Source organism: Mastacembelus armatus, chromosome 24, assembly GCF_900324485.2.
Source record: "Mastacembelus armatus chromosome 24, fMasArm1.2, whole genome shotgun sequence".
Classification (NCBI taxonomy): domain Eukaryota; kingdom Metazoa; phylum Chordata; class Actinopteri; order Synbranchiformes; family Mastacembelidae; genus Mastacembelus; species Mastacembelus armatus.
In genome coordinates this window covers 9,759,314-9,780,973 of record NC_046656.1, presented here as the reverse complement: position 1 = coordinate 9,780,973, position 21,660 = coordinate 9,759,314, and the positions used below count along the sequence as shown (strand labels likewise).

The 21,660-nt window shown below is 40.4% G+C and overlaps 1 protein-coding gene across 1 annotated transcript; it reads left to right on the top strand.

The window, feature by feature from the left end:
• The first annotated feature begins 402 nt into the window (after positions 1 to 402).
• On the top strand, positions 403 to 21,508 carry LOC113137184 (mitogen-activated protein kinase-binding protein 1-like). The gene is made up of 33 exons (XM_026318661.1): positions 403 to 504; positions 1,577 to 1,668; positions 3,215 to 3,277; positions 3,397 to 3,454; positions 4,514 to 4,684; positions 5,187 to 5,324; positions 5,872 to 6,054; positions 7,500 to 7,660; positions 7,859 to 8,048; positions 8,547 to 8,690; positions 8,813 to 8,985; positions 9,105 to 9,196; positions 9,307 to 9,432; positions 9,887 to 9,957; positions 11,711 to 11,832; positions 11,943 to 12,018; positions 12,115 to 12,226; positions 12,395 to 12,458; positions 12,793 to 12,903; positions 13,037 to 13,179; positions 13,344 to 13,381; positions 14,162 to 14,353; positions 14,434 to 14,576; positions 14,724 to 14,863; positions 15,315 to 15,506; positions 15,642 to 15,708; positions 17,338 to 17,481; positions 17,933 to 18,099; positions 18,388 to 19,002; positions 19,093 to 19,180; positions 19,440 to 19,528; positions 20,428 to 20,513; positions 20,775 to 21,508. Exons 1-33 carry the CDS (start codon positions 403 to 405, stop codon positions 21,012 to 21,014), a joined length of 4,593 nt encoding a protein of 1,530 aa, XP_026174446.1. The 3' UTR covers positions 21,015 to 21,508.
• Positions 21,509 to 21,660: the final 152 nt, after the last annotated feature.

Genomic DNA, 21,660 nt, shown 5'->3' with positions numbered 1-21,660 from the left:
ACTTCCCGGCTGCCCACGGCCTTTCTGTCTAATCCTATTAAATCAATTAGGTACAACAGCAACAAAAGCAATCACTGATGTAATCACGGGTGCAGGTTCAGATTAAACTAGGCGTTTTGATGCGAGCAGACAGCTGAGCAGCAGCTTTTTCTTCATGTGTGTGCGAGGATACAAGACGACAGACGTGGAGAAAAGAGCAGGAAACGTGAAGCTGCAGGCGATCATTGCAGAAACACTCAGCAGCTCAGTGTCCACATGTCCCCGCAGCAGGATCGCCGTCCGACCCTGTAGAGCTCTTGTCTCCGGTGGAGGTTTTGTTGTGCAGGCAAAACTCTGCTGGTGTGTTGTCTCAGTTGGACGGTCAGCGGTTTCTCCCAGAGGTGCCACCAGGCTGCAAACAAAATGCCAGGCGATGGATTCACGATTAAAAGTCGCATCAGGAAATTGCTGCGTTCTCCTGCAACCAAGCACAAGAAGAACCGCAAAGAAAACCTCACCAGCAAGGTATCAATATATAACCCTCTTTAAAAGTCTATTTAATGTCTGACTTAACATTTGTAGTTAAAAAGAAAAGCTCTTAATGATGCAACTTACTTTTTTTATTTGTAGTCCTGAAATCTTCCTAATAGGACTCTTCATGAATGCTTTTTTTTTTTTTAATGAATGCTCCAGAAATCATTTACCAGAGCTTTACAGATAAGTTATAAGCCATAAACTACATTCAGATGGCCAGTTATTGGTTTGAGAGCTGGGCTGTTTGGAAATAAAATCTATCTATCAACAGCTTCACCAAGAATTAGTAAAGGATAACTAACAATTGTTACCTAAAGGTAGCAAAGGTTATTTTTTTGTTCTTAACAATGACCTAAAACTGATCTATTAAGACTAGTAAATACTTATTAATCATTAATAAAGCCACTAGTTAGAGACTCTTATGTCACACTTTGACTGTCTCTGATTGTTTGCATGATCCTGTTTGATTGTGCCTGTTTATTGTTATTAGTATAACGTATCTGTTAGTGGGTCACTGTGGACTCAGCGACGTTCATATGTTCCTACAGATTAATCAGTAGCACTAAAAGCTGCTTTATAATTCTCTAGATAGACAGCACCACTTATCAAGCCAGCTGTCACATCCTCTGTTTTATTGCCAGGTTAAACCTGATCTCTTAATTGCCCAACAGAGAAATGTTAACGTTTTAATATAAATTTATTTCAGGCTTGTTGTTTGACATCTGGAATCAAGAAAGTCCTCCTGTTGGCTCACATATTGTCGGTGCATAGACGCAGATTTGTTTACTGCTTAGAAAATCCACGTTGAGCAAATCCATAGTTTCTCACTGACTAATCAGTATTTTAGATCTGGCCTCTGTGATAGAATTAGTTCCATAAGATATAGCTACTTTATGCTATTAAAGCTAAAGTGGACACTTTTATCAGTTCACATGAGGAGGGTGCTTAGATACATCACTGCTGGTTTGCATTCTGTATTCATCCCCCCATCAACCAGATCTATTTCACTCCTAAAAAAAAGAAAAGAAACGAGCCAAAGTTTATCCATACTTTGACACTACAGGTGACTTTGGAGAAGGTGCTAGGAATCACCACTTCAGGAAACAGTGGACTGGCCTGTGACCCCCTTACTGGACTTGTAGCCTATCCTGCAGGGTAAGAAAACACAGACAGAAACTGATTCTGTATCATTATCACAACATTATCACAACATCTGACCTTTGAGTTATCAACAGTCCACTGATGCACAGCTTCCTTATCATATCTACCTCATGCAGATGTTTAGTGTGCAAATTTCTGTGTGTGTGTGTGTGTGTGTGTGTTATCTCTGCACTATCTTAGAGGAACTGGGGAGGGGAGCTCTGTGAGGTTTCTCATCAGAGAAACCCCAAAGCTTCCTATTATCCTATCCTCAGGGACACTCACTCAGCAAAAACAACCAATGTGTATTATTGAATCTGTGCAAACAGCGTCACTGGGTATGTTAACTTGTTTAGTGCAGACTGAAAAAAAAATGGATGTGTGAGCTGCAGGTTGGAGTATGTACTGTAGATTTATCGCAGCGACGCTCAGAGCCTCAGAGCTGCTGCACCACCGGGGTGAGAGCAGTGTTTAAAAACAAGCAAAGTGGATCCCATGAGGCTGTAACAGGAACAGTGTACTGAGCCTCTTTGTAATTGCTTTCAAGTCTTCTGACAAAGCTGTATTAAAAGCTAAGAAGGTCAATACATAGAAGAGAGAAGAATTAGAGCTGTTCATGCTATTGTTGTGTCAAGGAGTGTATGTTTGTGATTGTGTTCCTGAGAGAGGAAAGGTGACATCTGTGTCTGCAGGCATGGGAAGATATGCACTCGTGTGTGTGTGTGTGTGTGTGTGTGTGCCTGCCTGGTTATGATTATCATTTTAGCAACTTTTATATTTCCCAACCTGCTATGCCAGTTTAAATCTGTGCGTGCTTTGGTGCCAGGAATGCAGTTTCCTTTGTGCTGCTCCTGAACAGGATTTAATAAGAGAGAAACACTATTGTTATTTGAGTATGGGAAATAATAATTAGGTGATACAACACTGATACAACAGTACATAACTTTAAAGTTAACATACTTTTGGTGGCATTGAATTTTCTCTTTTCCATACAGTTTGTTTTTTTAAAAATATTTTTTAAATATTATTTTGGTAGAATAACACTTTGAAAGATAGTTCACTTAGTTATCATAAAGACTGGACTGTAGCTTGTTATCATCTCACTCAGTCTCAGCTTGAAATCAAAAGAAGTCACCTGAAATGTCAAACTACTCCCGAAGTTTATGTTAAAATAAATCTATTCACACACAGTTTGACGTCTGTCATGCCAAATAATCTCATGCTGATTTAAAGTTCAGATTTGCTTGCAGTCGTCATTGAACCCTTGGTAGCAGTAACATTAAGCTTAATTAACATTATTGCTGCACATTATAATGTGTTCTTAGTGCTACTTTTATTAAAGCTCTTACCAAAGGAGTAAATGTACAGTTATCAGAGTACAGCGTTATTATTTTTGGACTTCAGTCAATTAAAATTCAATTCAGGCTTACCTCTGTATTTTACGTTTTAGTTTATTATAAACACAAAGCTCCTATCTGAAGCAATGAATATAATTATATAGTTTCTGGGCATCTTCCACTTGAAATATTTGTGGATAATTGTATTTCTTTTCTTTATATAGGTGTGTGGTAGTCTTGCTGAACCCAAAAAAGAACAGACAACACCACATTATCAACACTTCAAGGTGTGTCGAGACAAATCTAATCTGAATGTGAACAGGACAACATTAAACCATAAAAATCTCCAGACAGTCACATCACTAATCATACTGAGCTGAGTATGTTGTCTTTTTAACCATCACAGAAAAACCATTACAGCATTGTCCTTCTCCCCCGATGGCAAGTACTTGGTCACAGGAGAGGTGAGTCTTCTTCTTACCTATGGCTTTTCTCAGTCTCTGCAGTTGTCTCGGCATTTTTACCCAAAGGGAACATGTTGCCATATTTGTGTGTGTTTGACTGACACATTTGTATCAGTATTTAGCCAATTACATATGTACGGGTTGTAGTTAACTGCAGTGTAGGTTGGTGGAAACATGCTGCAAAGTGGTAATTAATGGTGATCATCTCCTGGTTTTACAGCCTATTATATCCTCGCTATTAAATGTGTGCAAGATTTGTCACAGTCAAATATGTCTTGTCAGTCAAGCGTCATCGCTCAGTTTTGTTGTAGTTTAAAGCATGTGGCTCAACACAACACATATCTTAATCCGCCCGCCCAGCCAATCAAAGCCGATTAAGGACTTCTCTGTGTAAGTGGATGAGCATGCAGTAGTTGCCATGACAGCAGAGATCAAAGTTCAAAAGACCAAATACACTGACTATAGGCTGTTTTACGGCCGTTTAAAAGAAATCACATGGCAAATTTAGACATTTTACTGGTCAGTGTTCCCATGTAAGTGTCGATATTATAGTCATCTAGCATTATGATGGTTCTCTTTCTGACATTTGTCTTTGTGTGATCAAAGCCGAGAGTGCTGCAGCTGTGTGAGAGGGTTTCCTTTGAGAGTGGAGAAGTGAAGATATTCCTGAGTGAATGATCTGATCAGGCTGACAGCTGACATGCCATCTTTTTTCTCTCTCCTTTCTGTCTCTCTGTCTGTGTCACGCTGCCTTTAGTTGAATGTCATCCATTCTCAGCCTCCTTCAGGCTTTTTTCCTCCCCATTATTAACTCTTACCTTTGAGAGGTTGTTCTACCATATTAAAATAAGAGACACAAACACAAACTGCCTGCTGACCTTTAGATTCCCGAGAGCAGAAAAACATAAACAGGTTCAGAGACAAGTAACTGTATTCAGTGATCGGAGGACAGAGAGGACAGGTGAACACTGGATAATGAGTCCTTTCTTTAATGCAAGCTCTTTCAAGAAAACGCCTTGCTTACTCCTCCTCCACACGTGCCTCTTTCCTTTTCACCAGAGTGGGCACCTTCCAGCGGTGAGGCTGTGGGACGTTGCAGAGCGGAGACAGGTGGCAGAGCTCCAGAAGCACAAATATGGCGTCTCATGTGTGGCTTTCTCCCCCAACAGCAAATACATTGTCAGTGTGGGAAACCAACATGACATGATGGTCAATGTCTGGGCTTGGAAGGTACTTTTCACTCTGGAGTTTTAGCCCACGGTCAGCTCCTCTTGCCAAGTCTGATGTTCCTGTGCCATGCAAACACTAGACATTGTTTGACGCATCGGTTTTTACGTTTTTGAAACAGCCTGGCTAGATGTTGTCTCATGCTGCTGGTCTTTATTGCTAAACTAGGTTGAGTTAACTTGCTGCTGGATCCAGCTTCACAGGTAACATACAAACCTGAGAGCGGCATTAATCTTAATTCATCTAACTCTCCACAAGAAAGTGAATTTATTTCCAAAAATACTGAACTTTACCTCCAACTGATCTCTGTGTTTCATAAACCTGATTAAGGACACGTATTCAAAGACAAGGAGTAAAACTTTACAGTAAAATGTAGTTACAGTAAAATTGTGCGGCCACACCATACACATCCAAATGATATCTGGTCTAACATTTTCAAGTGTCAAAGCAACGTGTCTTAAAGCTCACAGATGTTTTTTCGTATTGTTGATTTGTTCCCCTGCAGAAAGATGCTGTTGTAGCAGCCAACAAGGTGTCCAGTAAAGTGACAGGTGTGTCTTTCTCTGAGGACAGCACCTACTTTGTAACTGTGGGGAACAGACACGTGAAGTTCTGGTATCTGGATCACTGCAAAGCTAACAAGGTATTCAAATAAAATGCACTTATCATGTTTTGTACCTGCTAAATCACAGGCATGTCTCCCTACAAAGATACAGGATAATGTTGGTATTTCATGTGTGTTTTGCCTGTTATGTACAATAAGATGCAACCTTCCCTTTGTTTTTATGCTACTCAGATTTCTTTTTCCACCTTCAGAAGAATTGTGGTTTTTTTCTTACCAGAAGCAGCATGAAAAGTGTTCATTGCCTTGGAAATTGTCCAAGCTTGAAAAAACTGTGACCGTTAACTGGGAGTTTGGGTTTGTCACAGTTCCCAGTTCGTTGTTCCAGTGCTGAGTGTCTTCATCTGTGAACTGCACACTTCTGTGTATTGCGTAATCTCGGACACTTAAGAAATGGAAAATATTTTGATAATACTATTCTCAATTTTTTTGATATGAGTGTTTTTTGAGATTTCTTTCATCAAACGCAGCAATAATGATGTTGTAAGTGTGATCATCACCAGTATTGTGCTTCAACCAGCAGAGTCTGAGCTTTAACAACTAACTCTCAACTGTCTTTGCTGTTTAGGCCAGTGCCCCTGTCCCTCTGCTGGGCCGCTCAGGGCTGCTGGGAGAGCTGAAGAACAACTTCTTCTGCGATGTGGCCTGTGGGCGGGGCTCTAAATCAGACTCCACCTTCTGCATTACGTCTTCTGGCCTGCTGTGTGAGTTTAACAGCAAGAGGATGCTGGACAAGTGGGTGGACCTACGGGTGAGTGACAGAGGTTGTACCCAACAGAAACAAAAGCACACACTTCAGCACACACTACTTCATCAGACTTAATTTATCCATGTCAAATTCTTGAAAGAAACAAAATCATCTTGACTGATGATTTTGATGACTCAATGTATTTCAGCATTTGAAATTAGTGTGTGTGCTCAAATGTAGTAATGTGATTTAATATCTCAGGAGAGTCCAAATATTGGGGGATTCATTTTGGCAAAACATCTGCCATATGATTCAGTCTGTTGTGTATCTTGTTTATTGTTTTGAGTTAGAACATTGAGAACATTGGCACCACTCATGTTGCTCCCATTAATATGAGACTACAACCTGCAGCCAGTTAGCTTAGCTGTAGGCAGGGGAAACCCTGCTAGCTCGGCTCTGTCCTAATGTAAATATGTATGCACTTCTAAACCTCAATATAGAGCTGTTTTTTTTTTTTTTTTTATATGTACACACACCTAACAATTTATAATTGTGATGGAATAGGCCCCTGGGCACCATCATAAAACACCCTCTTGTGTCTGAAGTCATTTTATGTTTTCTTTGTGGTCATTTTTCATCACATTATGGTGAGTTTAAATCTCTTTGTGGTCATTCAGCTTCACTTTGTAGTCATAATATGACTCTTTGTAGCCATTTTGGACTGTCATTATTTTGAGTCTTTTTTTGGCTCCTGGCTCTAGTTTTTATATTTACTAGACTGATGTAACAGTGCTATCATTCTTTTCATCCAACTTTGAGAAGAAGGTGAATAACCATGCTTCCTAAAATGTTTCACTGTATCTTTAAGGAATAGTTGCAGTGTTGTTTTATAATGTGTGTACCAGTCATGGAGGTTTTAATAGTTTTTCTGTCTGTAGAACAGCTCTGCAAACTGTTCTTTAAGAATACAGAACATGCATTTTATCCTTATTTTATCCTTTACTGATTCAATAACTGCCTATAACGTTAATAAGACATTTCACACATGCTTTTCTTGCTGCCGCTGTACATTTATATATGCATTGATTTAGTCCTGGCTGCTGTACAGTCAGTAATGCTTATGGCTAATGTCCAGCTGTGGTGTTTAATCAGAAGAGGAAGATGAAGGTATGTGGCTCCAGCTCCTGCCCTCTGTCAGAGGCTCAAACAGGGATTAGCAACAGTACAGGATGTGTTTGGAAGTATTCCAATGAGGACGCATTTATGCTCCAATACAACCCTCTGTAACCTTTATCATTACTGCCAGATAGAATATCAGGAGCCTCACATAAGTCATAAGTCATCATAATATTTTTTATTTGCCAATTTTCTTTAAGCCAACATAAATAAGAGTACAATTTTATGAGATTTTTATACTGGTAATTCAGTTACACTGATAGAGCTGTCTCTAAGTTACAGAGCTGTAAAAAACTGCTGCTCTGCCTGTTGTATCATGTCTTGTTTTGTAGATGGGCTTGGCCCAGTCTCTGTCTCTGTGTGAGGACATGATCTTCTGTGGCTGTGCTGACGGAACAGTGCGAGCCTTCAGCCCCATTGACCTGCACTTCATCTGCACGCTGCCACGGCCACACCCTCTCAACTGTGACGTAGCAAACCTCACCGAGACCAGGTGAGGAAGAGCTTAGCCTTTCCTTGGCAGTGATCCACCAAAGGATCCAGTCTTCTTTATTTATAGCGCCTCTGGTGGCATCATTTCAAAGTCTAGTTTCACTGTAAACTTTTTCTGTGCAAGACTGTGTAAGTACCATTTTAAAAAGAAATCAGTTGCTGTTATTCTATAACCTTTAAAACTCCAATCTCCCTTCAGCCACGTATTTTCCACCAAGACGGATGCCCATTACCCAGACACTATTGCTGTGACCTATGACCCCATGAGCCACTGGCTCAGCTGTGTATATAACGACCACAGCCTGTATGTGTGGGATGTGAGAGATGTCAGCAGGGTGGGGAAGGTGCACTCTGTCCTCTTCCATGCTGCCTGTGTCTGGGACCTGGAGGTAAATACATGCAGGAGGAAGTGAATGATATGGCTCTATAGGAACTGATACAGTGTTTTTAAACCAGAGTGGGCTTTGTTAATAGTTACAGTGGACTGAATGTTGGGCCCTGACTAAGTCTCTGGTTCATGGGACAGTAGGAATGGATCAATAGTACTCTAATATTGGGCAACTTCAGCCAGTAACAAAATGCTTTGTTATTGGTAATTACATTGACTAAACTATACATTAACATTATAGTCTTACTCTGTATCAGAATTTATTTGACCTGTATTTTTCTTTACTTGCTAATAATAGTTAATGAAAGGCACTCCCGGCTGTATAGTAATATTGCTTAAAGCTCTTAAACAGCATTTCCAGCTATAATTATGAGTCTTATCTGGGCAGGCCTTTTTCACAAGCAGCAAAACCCCTGGAATTTCTTAAATCCATTTATCCTCTTGAAATATATATTCTCTGAATCCCCACTCTCCTATCTTCTCTCTCATCTTCCTTCAGATGTTTCCAGGTGCTCCTGAGGACATGAGCGCTGGTTTGTCATCAGATGCATTCTTTAGTTGCTCAGCTGATAACACTATCAGACTGTGGCACACGGAGGACCGGACGCAAACTCATGTTCGTTCTCAGAACACCCTCAGCAGTGTGAGTATTTCATCATTATCAGTAATATATGTTAGCCTACATCTTCTTACGCTGATGTTACATTTCAGAAGTACAAAATCTCCCTATGATTCATTGTTTCTCTGTCCATCATTGCTGTGTAGGATCTCTTGAATATAATCTACATCGATGGAAACACTAGTTCTTTATTGGACCCAGAATGTATGACAAATGTGAATGCAGACAGATCAGGGGATGGACAGACGGCCATCAGGACCATCTGTGTCAGTCCTGATGGCAAGCACCTGGCATCTGGAGATCGCAATGGGATGCTGAGGTAGGACAAGAATGGTAAAATTTACACAGTAGACTATTCAGTGTTTTATACTAAGAGCTGCATGATAAGTGTGATTCACCTCAGCTGTTCCAAAAATGTTGTGTATATATTGTCTACAGAGTTCATGACCTCAGTAGCATGGAGGAGATTCTTAAAGTGGAGGCCCATGATGCTGAGATACTCTGTCTTGAGTACAGTAAACCAGAAACAGGTCAGTATGTCACATGTGACTCTGCTGTTGAACATAATGATGGCATGACTGTAGACCATGTGTGGACTGGCTGTGCATATGGTGTGTTTAAATCTTCTTATTACTGTCAGGTCTGAAGCTGCTGGCCACAGCTAGCAGGGATCGTCTGATCCACATCTTGGATGCTGAGAATGACTATAGTCTAGTACAGACACTTGATGAGCACTCTTCATCCATAACAGCCGTTCGCTTTGCTGGTGAGCCACTTGAGACACTGTCAACATCTGACAGCTAATCTTTTCTTAATCCTCGCTTTCATCTCCATCCAGTCCCACACAAAGTCCCTCTTTTATTTTGCTTGCAGCACTGCTTGTTTCAATAATAGGTGACAACTATGCATGTGTACTCAAGTGAAGCTCTGTTTTGTCTTTTTCTGTTGTGTACTTTTTTATCGTTTGCTTTTTATTTCTCTCATATTAACATATTTGCATCAGTTACTGCCTATTATTGTTAAGCCACACTTTAAATTAAGTGACAAATCTCCTATGTCACTGGGCTTTTTCATGGCTTGTACATCTGGAGAACAGTAGAAAATAGCTGTCTGATGACGGATAGCAGGGTTACTGCAATTGCTACAGACATAATGCAAGAATGTAAAAAAGAAGTAAAAAAAAAAAAAAGTCACCTGTAATAATTCCTTTTGTTCTTCAGCCAATGACAACAAGGTGAGGATGATTAGCTGTGGGGCAGACAAGAGTATCTATTTCCGGACTGCACACAAGGTAAGACACGTCTGAGCAAGATTCAGTCCGATCGTTTCCTTTTATCAAACATGTCACATCTGTTTTCATATATCCAATAGACACATTTCTGCACAAGTGGCAGTGCACTAAATGACTAAATTAGAAATACTGTTTATGTGCTGCATGATATATATATATATATATATATATATATATATATATATATATATATATATATATATATATATATATATATATATATATATATATATATATATAAAAGGCTGAAGGCAGAAGACAATTAGTTCAGATTAGCACGAAGGCTGAAAACAGGCGGATATAAAACCCTGTTAGCTGAAGGCAGTGTCATCCAGCATCCAGGTCAACCAGTTCTCTTTGTTTCCTGCTTTTATACTAAGCTAACTGTCTGCTGGCTCCAGCTACATAGCTACCATACAGATGTGACTTGCATCACTCTTCTCCCAAAATATACATTTCCAATATATTACAAAAGCAATAAGCTAGCAGCAATTTTTAAAGTGATTGTGAGACCAAGCCTCCTGACTTACTGTTTAATTTTTGGTGCAAATGGACAGTTCAGCAGAATGACGTGATTATATGACACACCAAATAAAACATTTATTTGAGAAATTTTCACAATTCTGTCTGAGCAGAAAAGACACAAAGACGAGCGCGGCGTTCTTTTCTGCTTCTATTCTTTTGATTCAAATTGTCCATTAATTCCTCCCATTAAGGAGTCGCTGTGGAGCACATGGTCTCTTTAGCTTTTGTTTTGTGAATTCAGCTCTACAGTGTGTGTCACAGAAGGAACTTTTGGACTACAAGTTTTATAACAAAGGCGATAAAGGACAGCTCGTGCTGCATTCTTTCCTCTAGATTTGCTGCTGGGTTACTGGGGCAGTTTTCTGATTGGTCAGGGTTGCATAAGTTATAACATCCTTCTTCAACCTAAGACACGATTCAGGCCGCTGCAGTGACTCAGAGCATAAAGTTTTGTAGAGCACAATAAACAGGCGCTTGTTTCTGAAGGACTTATTTTAGAAACTTGTTGTGACAGTTATCTGCTCTCTGCAGAATCTAAATGAGCATCTTCTATGCTGTCTGTTGTCATGCTCTGTGTTTTCAAGAATTCTTAATGAACCATAATAGTCTTCATTATAGTCTTCTTTTCTTACTGTGCCTGAATGATTGGATACACAAATTGGATGCACCAATTTTCTGTGGCCTAAACTTCAAAAAAATGATGTGACTTATATTAGCTCATATTGGGTCTTTGCTGTGCATGATGATGTCCATTCCACCACTACCTTATGTTCTGTCTTTAAAGCATAACATTTATGTGTATACACCCACTTTTAAGATACACACACTGATAATTACTGATGGCTGATCTCATCAGTCTTTTAAATATTTCAGATATCTGAATGCAAAGGTCAGGTTTTGGCTCTACTTAATTACAGCTCTGCTTTAGCTGTCTGTACATGCTCTACAGGGTGCATCTTAGGTTGATTAGAATGAAGTATGATTCCTGCAATCCACCTTGATGTATACATGTAATACATGGATGCAGAGACAGAACTTGTGAAACATGTAGAGGTGGGATGACTCAGCTAAAGCTTCTTGTGATTTGTTTATTTCACAGCCAGGTCAATAATTCATCAAAAGCTGCTTTAATGCCCCATTTTCTCTCAGTTTAAATTAGCACTCTTCTGTCTATTGATAAAGCCACATCAGCCTTTGTCCTCTGACAGTCTTTCTTTTTGTTTTGCAGACTGACAGAGGAACAGAGTTTAGGCGTTCTCACCATGTGGTGAGGAAGACTACACTGTATGACATGGATGTAGACCCTACCTGCAAGTATGCAGCTGTTGGCTGCCAAGATCGCTGCGTCAGGTGAGCATGTGGGCTTTGTGGGTGCACTTTTGAAGGAGATGGAGGTTAGCAGCTGTAAATGAATCTTAGAAAGAACGTTTCTTAGAAGTTTCTCTTCCTTCTGATTGCAGGATTTTCAACATCAGCAATGGCGAACAGAAGAAGCTGTACAAAGGATCACTGAGTGAAGATGGCAGTCTGCTCAGGGTAACATTCTCCTCCACTGTCGACACGCCAAAAGCCTGTTCTTTACTATGTATGCGGTTCATAAACTATCAACCGCTTTTGTGTTTGATCTGGCAGATACAAATTGATCCTTCAGGTCAATATGTTGCTACCAGCTGCTCTGATAAAAACATCAGCATCGTTGACTTCTACACTGGGGAGTGTGTCGCCACTATGTTTGGGCATTCTGGTAATAGATCACACACTTACACCTCACATGGTCTGTACATTTGAAACTATTCCTGAATTTCCCTTTGGGGGATGAATAAAGCTTGTCTTGTCTCATGTGCGTACACATATTTCATGCATCCAAACTGATTAGCAGTTAAATAATACTTTTATGTAATTTGTTTTACAGAGATTGTCACTGGGATGAAGTTCACCAATGACTGCAGGCATTTGATTTCTGTGTCAGGTGACAGGTGAGACACAGCACGGTGCATGTTGCTGTACTAGAAAATCCATTAAAATGGGGTGTTTCTGAGAAGAACAGCAGACATTAGTTATATATTTAAAAATTGGGCTACAATAACAATGAGCTATCCAAATATGAATATTTTCTGCACTACGCTCCATGCACTAGAATAAAATTAAGAGACAAAAGCAGGATTCGGAACAGCACCTAAATTGAAATCATCCTTATCCTCTGCTGCTAGAGGAAATGAGTGCTGAAATGTGTTTGCAGAGAGTTTCCTCAATAGTCAAGCTGAAATGAAATGTTGAATTTTTAATGGCTGAATGCCTTTTATCTCCTAGCTGTATCTTTGTGTGGCGACTGGCTCCAGAACTGACAATGAATATGAGAGAAAAGCTCTTCCAGCTCCAACAAAACCTAAACACACCATCGTACAAGACATCCAGTTTCAGGTACACACCATCATCAACCGATTACATTTGCTCCATAACGTTAGAGGTGGTCATAAAGTATCCACCTGCTTCACACTTTATGGCTCCCAGAATACTCATCATTTTGTATGTCTCTCTAATTGTGTCACTCCAGACGGGAGGCGCACAGTGCCCCCACTCTTGGTGGTTTGTCCTCAGACAGTGACCACGAGCCAGAGGAGGAGGAGGAAGATGGACCAGAGAACGACGACACCACCAGTACTCCCTCTGAGAGCAGCCATGGAGAGGAGGACACAGGTACTGTCTGATTGTGCAAATACAAACAGTGCTCACTCGAATCCATGTGATTATCAAAAGAATTAGTGCAACAGTGAGCAGAGGGATGTCCCTGACTCCTCTAAGGGCTACAGTAATTATTCTTTTTTTATAACTTCTGGTTGTTGTATTCTTTCATGCAACAGGAGGCTCAGATGATGGAAATGACTGGCAGCTTAAAAAGGTTGGTGGTTATATTCAATGTAAACAAGTGTTTAAATGAAATAAGAAACATCAGAAATGCTTTTTGATGCGAAGTGGATCATCACATAATCAAAACCATCCCCAGAATTTTTTAAACAAAATTTGAAAAATTCAAATATTATTTGACATATTTATTGTATTGCAATAGCGTATATCTATTCATACTATCTAGCAAAGCTTTATAATACAAATCATTTTTAAAAGGTTTTGAAGGACAGGTATCATTTGACGTGAATGTCTACTGCAAAGGTTTGCGTATGTGTGTTCTGGTATATTTAATTTTCATTCCATGTTAATCACATTTATGGGAAGTCAAATTAAACTACTATAAGACAAAGACTTCAAAGAATACATGTCTCCTTAGCACAGTTCCTGCTAAATATTTAATCATTTTTATTAATAATGTATAATATTCAATACTTTCTTTAAATATGTAGACTGGATAGTTCAGTCATTCCTATCTACTATTGCTTCTGAATTTCTCTCAGTGCTTCAGAAGAACTGAAGTGGCGTAAAGATGTCAAGCTCCACTTCACCACACATGAGATTTGATCCTTTGTGATGTATCAGGGGGAGTGAAAAAAAGTGATGGGAAATACATAGACGCAGCCAGGGAAGACTAAAAGCTGCATTACACAGCCCTGTCTGAGATTATACAGCTAGACAAAAGTTGACAATTTGTACTTGGCAGTTTTCAGAATTGCTGTATAATATTTTTAATTAGTGTCTTACTTGTCAACTTTCCAATCCTCATTACAAGCATGGAGTCATTAGCCAGGTCACCCCTGACTCTGCTAAGCGTCCTCGGAGGCGTTGGTCTCATCGTATGGGCTCTCTGGAGTTGATGGTTAAATCTATGCTGGAGCTGAGGCAGCTGGAGACCTTTTGTCTCAAAAAGAGTCCCCCTAATGACGGAGAGAGGCAGAGGACATTCAGCCTTCAGGAGACCATGGTATGCGTAGCTATGAGAAGTAGTAGTCACTGCATTTCTCTGCAGCTCCAGGCTCCTGATCATTTTCTCTGTTTAAGCAGTTGTTGGAAGAGACTGCCAAGAGGCATCGGCCCTGGCTACGTGCTGACTGGCTGTCCTCACAACCAACCAAGTGCATCAAAGGGATTGATGGAGCTGGGCTTTACCCAAAGGAGAACAAGGACAGCACAAGTCTAGAGGGCAGGTAAATCCCTCACACAACATTGTTTCACCCAAGTAATACCAATGACATTGAAAAGAACAAAAGTGTTTTTTTTATTATTATTATCTTCCTGGAGTGTTTCCCTCTCCAGCCCTATTTACCCACTCTCTCTGTGGTTTCATACATCAGTGATTATATGGTGAAGGAGCAGCACAGCAGGATGCAAGGGCGGGGGATCCGCAGTGAGAACCACGACAGCTGCAGTCCAGACAGTGCTTGCTCCCTGGGCTACGACAGCAGGGAGTCCAGCCCGGATTGTGTTCTGAATGGTGAGGACTTACTGTGGTAACAACAATGAAAAAATATCTGAAAGACTAAGTTGAAGACAGAAAGATGGCAAGAATATATTACATTTGATTTCTTACTTTTGAGAGAATGGAAACACAAAGGCACCTCCTTCATCACTGGCAATTCACCAGGTTCCTGCACACAAAACCTAAAGTCACAGAATGGTTTCATGAATATTGTACTTTTAAACGGCGAGTCATACAAAAGTTCAACACCTAGAGGCTTTCAGCAGTTTGTCTTGCCTTAGGGAATTTTGAAAAGATATCCTTGTCACAATTGCGTGTCATTTCTCAATACATCTCCCTGTCTACATTTCTGTTTCAGGTTATAAATATCTGCTTTTTGCAGTAGATGTACTAGGTCAAGAGAGGTTTGATAAGTGTTTTTTTTTTTTTTCATCCTTCATGTGCTTGTTCTTACTTTTGCTTTCAGATTCTCCAGATGTGGAGTTGCTGAGCCAGGACAGCTCTGATGAGGAGAATGAAGAGCGGGATGAAGAGAAGCAAAAACCCAAAGTGACAAGTATAGATGAGGCTCTGAGGACAGTAACTGACACTGCTGACCACAGTCAAGAAGATTTTCTCAAACAGAACTTTGAGACGCTGGCAGAGAGCTGCAGCATGGGTAAGACAGAGCATGTTATCAATTAGTCTCACTAACCAACAGGCACTTTCTGTTTCTCTTTCTTTTCCTCTGTGTCACTGGGTGTGTTTCTTCTCTTTCTCCATTTTTTTTCTTATGCTTGATGTCCATCCACAGCTGAACAGAGTGGAGTCTCAAGGCTCAGTATGTCTTCACTCTTCCTAGCCAGAGGACAAAATAACAGGTACAGCAGACCATTTCACACAGTATGGACTCACAGCTATAATTACAATCTCTGTGTACTGTACTGTACTGAGTTTAATTCTGTGTATGTTGGAGGGCCATCTTTTATCCTTGGAGGTTTTTACCTTTTTGTTTGTATTTACAGTACACAGTGAAAGACACCAGGGCTGGAATGTTTAGCAAGTTGTTGAAAATCTGTATACTTAAAGGAATAGTTCAATATTGTTTGGAAATTTGATTATTCATGTTCTCGCCGAGAGTTAGATGAGGAAATCAATATGACTCGTATACAGCCAGCAGCCCATCAGCTTAACTTAACTTAAGAACTGGACACAGGGACGAACAGCAAGTCTGGCTCTGTTTGAAGATAACAAAATCTACCTACGAGCACTAGCTTACTAATAAAGTATCTGCTGGTTGCCTGGCAACTGGTCCTGGCCAAGTAATAGTCTAGTACATAAGCGAGTAGTCCTTTCTTTATTTTGGTTTAATGTGATCTTTGTAATAATAATAATAACTTTATTTATATAGCACTTTTCTAATACAGTTACAAAGTGCTGTACAGTGTGAGAAACCAAGCAAAATAAAAGACATTGTAAGTCAAAGGACCAACAAATAAAAGCACATACTAAGAATTGCTGTAGGCTCTCTAGAACAATAAAACAGGATAAAAAGTAATATAACATAAACAATTAAGTGAATGAAAACCCCAAAATAAAATCAATGATAAAATCAGTAGTGGTCTGTAGAGGTATTGGTAGGTGTATTTTGTTATCACTGGACAGAGCCAGGCCAGATGTTTCCTTCTGTTGCCAGTTTTAGTGCTAGCTAAATGTATGTGTACTCTTGGATATACCACATGAGTTGCTGTTGTTTATTAGAGATATATGTCACTGCAGCTGCCGTGCACAGGCAGTGTAGGGCCCCCTAATGGAGTACTGGAAATAAAAAATCCTATGTATCTAATAAATGGTCCTGTGATGGACTGGTGACCTGTCCAGGGTGTACCCCTGCCTTTCACCCAAAGAGAGCTGGGATAGGCTCCAGCAGATCCCTGTGGTTCTAAATAGGAATAAGCAGGTATAGATAATGGATGGATGATATATCGAATACATTGTTGGCAGGCTACCCTGTTATTTTTATTTGCATTTTATTTCAGTTTATTTAAGTATAGTATTTATATCCAGTGTGTCGGGACAGTTATGCAATATCCCACACATTATAACATCTCATTCCCACCAATGTTAATTTTGGCATCTGATTTTGATTTCATTTTAGATTTAATCTTTTAATAAAAATGTATTTGATTTTTGTTTTTGTCTAGTTGTGAAAAAAATTAAGATGTTTTAGTCAAGTGACATCTTTTTTCCCTGTATTTTTAATCTAGAAGCTTTTAAGGCTGCAACTATTGCCATCTTTGTTGTGAAGAATTACCATAGTAGCACATCTGCTAGATTTAGCTTTATGTTTACAGTACAAATATAAGAGTGGTGTCCACTTTCTCATTTAAGTCTTCCAAAAATGTGAATAAACGTATCTTACAAATGTCTAAATGTTCCTGTGATTTAGTTTAGGGGAATGGCACGTGTGCTTTATCTATGTGCTCCTCTGTAATGTCTTATCTGTGCAGTGGCGTGACTCTTTTTGGAAAGGAACAAGGCACCCACTCCGCTAAGCCCCCAGTGTCAAAAGTACGGCCCTTAATAGAAGATAGCCAGAGCAGAAACACAGAAGACAAGACCCTTGTGTCCCTGGAAAGGATTAAGGAGCTAAAGTAAGAAGAAAACGCAAACTAGGAGCTGCAAGGGCTTTATTTTTAGACACACACTACTTTGGCAGAGTCAGATTAATGAATCATAAATGCAAAAGTTCAAAAAGCACAAAGGGTACTCTTTTTGCATAAATAAATGATTATGAAACATTGATAAATCCACAGGGCTGTAGCTGACAAATAGCAGGTTTTTAAGGTCCCTCAAAGCCACGACATTTTACAACTAGTGCATTTTCTAAAATAGCACAGGTTAATAATGGATAGAGGTAAACAAAAGCAGGGATTGAACTAAAGTAACAAATGTAAATAAATGAGACTAAATGGCTAAAGTGAATCACAAAAGAAAATGAAGGCATTAATGAACCTAACCAATATTCACTGTGGCTTGTTGTTGCCATTTTTAAGACTAAATATTTGAATCTGATGTTAAAGCTGCTGTGCTGCATCTCCACAGGGATGACACTAAAGAGACAGACTGTACTCCTACCTTTAGACGCCAGAAGAAGACTTCATGGTCCCACCGGTGGAGGTTGTCCAACCCTCCATCCAAAGCTTCACTGCTTCAGGACAGAGGAACATCTTTACAGAAGTCACACTCTGTGCAGAACCTGACTTCAGACTGTACGTTTCACCATCATTTATTTCATTTATTACTTTATATTTCCTGCCATTTCTGTAATAACGGGGTCAGATTTTTTAAATGAACTACAATAATTGGGTGTACACTGAGACAGTTATCCTGCCTCAAAGATGTATTCAAGCATCACTCAGTCCCCATTTTCATTCAAACATATAAAAACTTGTCAGGTTATGCCATGTGTTATCTGAGTGTTAGTAGCTACTTTACGTTATTTATTGAGTTTCTCAAGTAGCATCACAATAATCTCTACCGCTTCGTCCTCTCTCCAGCTTTTCACTCCCCTGTGCCCTCTGTTGACCAAAGGGAGTTGTGCAAGAGACCTCAGCAGCTTTTCTTGGATCGTGACACTCTCAGGCCTTCCTTCCAGTTTTCCTCACCTTCATCTGGGTCCCCACAGTCACCCCGGTCCCCTCTGCCATGGGACACCCCCAAACTCAAGCCCCAACACTCCTACATGAACCCCACAGTGAGCTCCACAGCCAAAAGCAGCCGCTCCTCCTCTCAGGAAGAAGGAATCCACATGGGTACTCCTCCTTGCTCCCCATCTTTCCCCAGAAACAGGATTTCATCTGGGGAGCTGGAGAACAAGTCTACCCTGCACATCTCATCTCCAGTCACTGCTTTCCCCTCTTTTGACTCATCAACATCACCCCTCTTATCACGTCTTCGATCAAACAATTCCAGTCCTCCTCATCCTACTGCTACGGCTTCACCCACTCCTTTCACCCACAACTTCCCCCCGTCTCGCATCCCACTTCCCAAGCAGCCTCTGAGCCCTCGTCGCAGCCTGTGCTTGGAGGTGAAGCCGAGCTGGTCTGGAGGCCCAGCAAAGGCTTCAACACCTACAATAGACACTGCAGGTGATACTGCAGGAAAAAAACAAGGTTAGAGCCATATACTATAGACATGGTGTGTATACACATTCCTTATTCCCAGGTGTTTCATTACATTACATCTGTTTTTGTTGTCTTCAGCACTGGGCAGACATCTGTCTCAAAGTTTGGATCCATCTGTGCCAGGGTCACTACCAGTTATGCAGAAAAGACGCTCACTTTCTGAAAGGTACGGTTTTACATAACTTAGAAACATATGACTATTTTTACAATGTTTTCCCATGCAGCTATAAGCCATAATCATGGTGCAAATAGCAGATCTAAGAACAGGAAGCATTAGTGTCACCTACATGATTTAACAGCTTTATACATGGAAGCGTTGCAGAATTAAGCAGATTTTATAGATTATGTTGTTTCCATTCTGCTGATTTGTTACACCAGAATCAGTCCAACACAGTAACTGACACATTTTTCACATTTCTCCCCAGTGCCAATGAGACAGTACAGGTGGCTGTAGCTAAAGAGTGCCCTCTGGTGCCTGAACAGGCCCCCACAGCAAGAGCTGACCCCCAGTCAGGTGTGGGCTCCCACAGCTCTTTTATTAACCCGTGTCTTGCTACTACTATGCCTCTTCATCCACGCTGCTTCTTTTTTTCTGGCCTCCGTCCTGTCTGTCAGTCTGCTTGTCTGTGTCATGTCCCTCCGTCTGTCCCAGTGATCTCCTGCTGTCAGTGCTCTGAGTACACAGGTGAGTCCACAGATGAAGGAACACTTGAGATCTGTTACTAAAAGAACCTGAGGATGGCTGGGAGTCGTAGTTGTTCTGTTTGTCTCTTTGGTCCCTACATATAATAAAGAGACTGTCGAAGAATGTGATGAATGCATTAATGCTCTGCTATGATAATAAAACAGTAATTTAACTTTATGCCACGGAACTGAAGTGGGACTGCGGGCTGTTTTCCTCACATTGCTCACTTAATACACCCTGGTATCTAATGGAGTTAAAATGCTGTGGTGAATCTTAAAATAGTTTCCTCATCCTGTTCTTCACGCTTCTGTGCGTGCTGTTTTGTGGATGATAACCACCTCACAAAGACAACAGATTTCATTTCACTTTGAAAACACATTAACCATGAACTCCATTAAGCAGTATCCAGTCCACATTTGTACCTACAACTGTGTTTTGCTTTAGGACATGAACTGTGAAATCATTTTTCTCAGCTTCCACAGCTCATCCGGCTCCTGCTTTGTAAAGCAGCCTCCTCGTGTGTTCTTTCCATGGTTTCTTTTCTGCTACTAACTTTCCTCCCATTTTTCTTTTAATGCTCTTCAACCTTTTGCTCAATATTTATTGTTCACCTACTTAGCTCGACACAGCATGTCTGCGTGCATGTACTGTATTGTACATACATCTTTGTGCAGCTGATTTGCCACATGCTGTGCTGTACTTGAAAGAGTCCTCCTGTCTCTCTGCAGATCACTCTGTCACCTTGGAAACTTGTAGGCAGACCGTTACCGAGCTCCACAGCGTTCTGAGGAAAACCATCATGCTTTACACGACGGTCAGTCAGTGTGTCCCCATTACAGAGAAGAATGGAAAGTCGTTATAGTCGAGAAGCTGCAATCAGAAAAATTGTCTGGCATGTTTTGGTTGAAAAATATCAAAAAACTCTCAATTAGAATATTCTTTTTGATTTGTTTCTACTGATTTTCAAATCAGTGAATCAACAAATTGTTTCAAGCTCAATATCTCATTGTTTTATAATCACTCGCTGCCTGGCTGACTGGGTTATACACCGTTTTTATGTGTCCATTCAAACCAGGTGATGAAAAGTGACCAACAGCCCAGAGACGATCAGCAGCACATGAGGAGAGTCCTTTGTGAGGCCCTGTCCATGGTTAAGACTGAGCTGGACACACTGCCTCAGCCCACGTCACAGTGTGAAGGGCTCCAAGTGGACCAGGGGGTCAAAGGTGAGGGAGAGAGGGCCCTGGCTCTGCTGGAGCAGTACGCTGAACTGCTGCTGAAGTCTGTGGAGAGGAGACTAGATACCAAGAGCTGAGGAGCTGCTCTGATATCTGCTATGCACATATGCAAGAAGGAACCAGACACACACTCATGCACCTTTATTTATAAAGACTGAAAGCAGATGAGATTTGATTGTATGCTGAGATCCTACAAAAATGGATGCCGAGTATTATGCACTGAAAAAAAAAAGTAGTGTTGCCTTATTTTTCAAGTCTTTTTTTCTGTCTTCCATTTTTTAAAATCAAACTTCACAAGAAGAATCAAAAAAATGTTAGGATGGGATACATTAGAGAGAGAGCAATGATAAAGTCACAGATAAAACTACTGAAAACTACTGAAGAAATGTAACTGGTGAAACACTACATTTGGTTTGCAAAATTCCTCCATTGTTATAGGTGGACATGATTTGGTAATGATTAAAATGTCCCACTAGCAAACAGTGTCATAGTGATTTAGTGCTCTAAACATCTGAACACTGGTATCTCCAAATGCACACCATTAACATTAGCATCCTGAGGTCTTTATGGTTGAAAGAGTTGTTGAGTTAAGAGGTTAAGCGATGTAAATAGTGGTATAAGATTAGAGGTCAGTGTCAGAGATGTTAGCCACTGAGACTTTTGTGCCAATAGTGTCTCTCTCATTGCAAACAAAACACTGGTGCAATTATTACTGTTGAATGT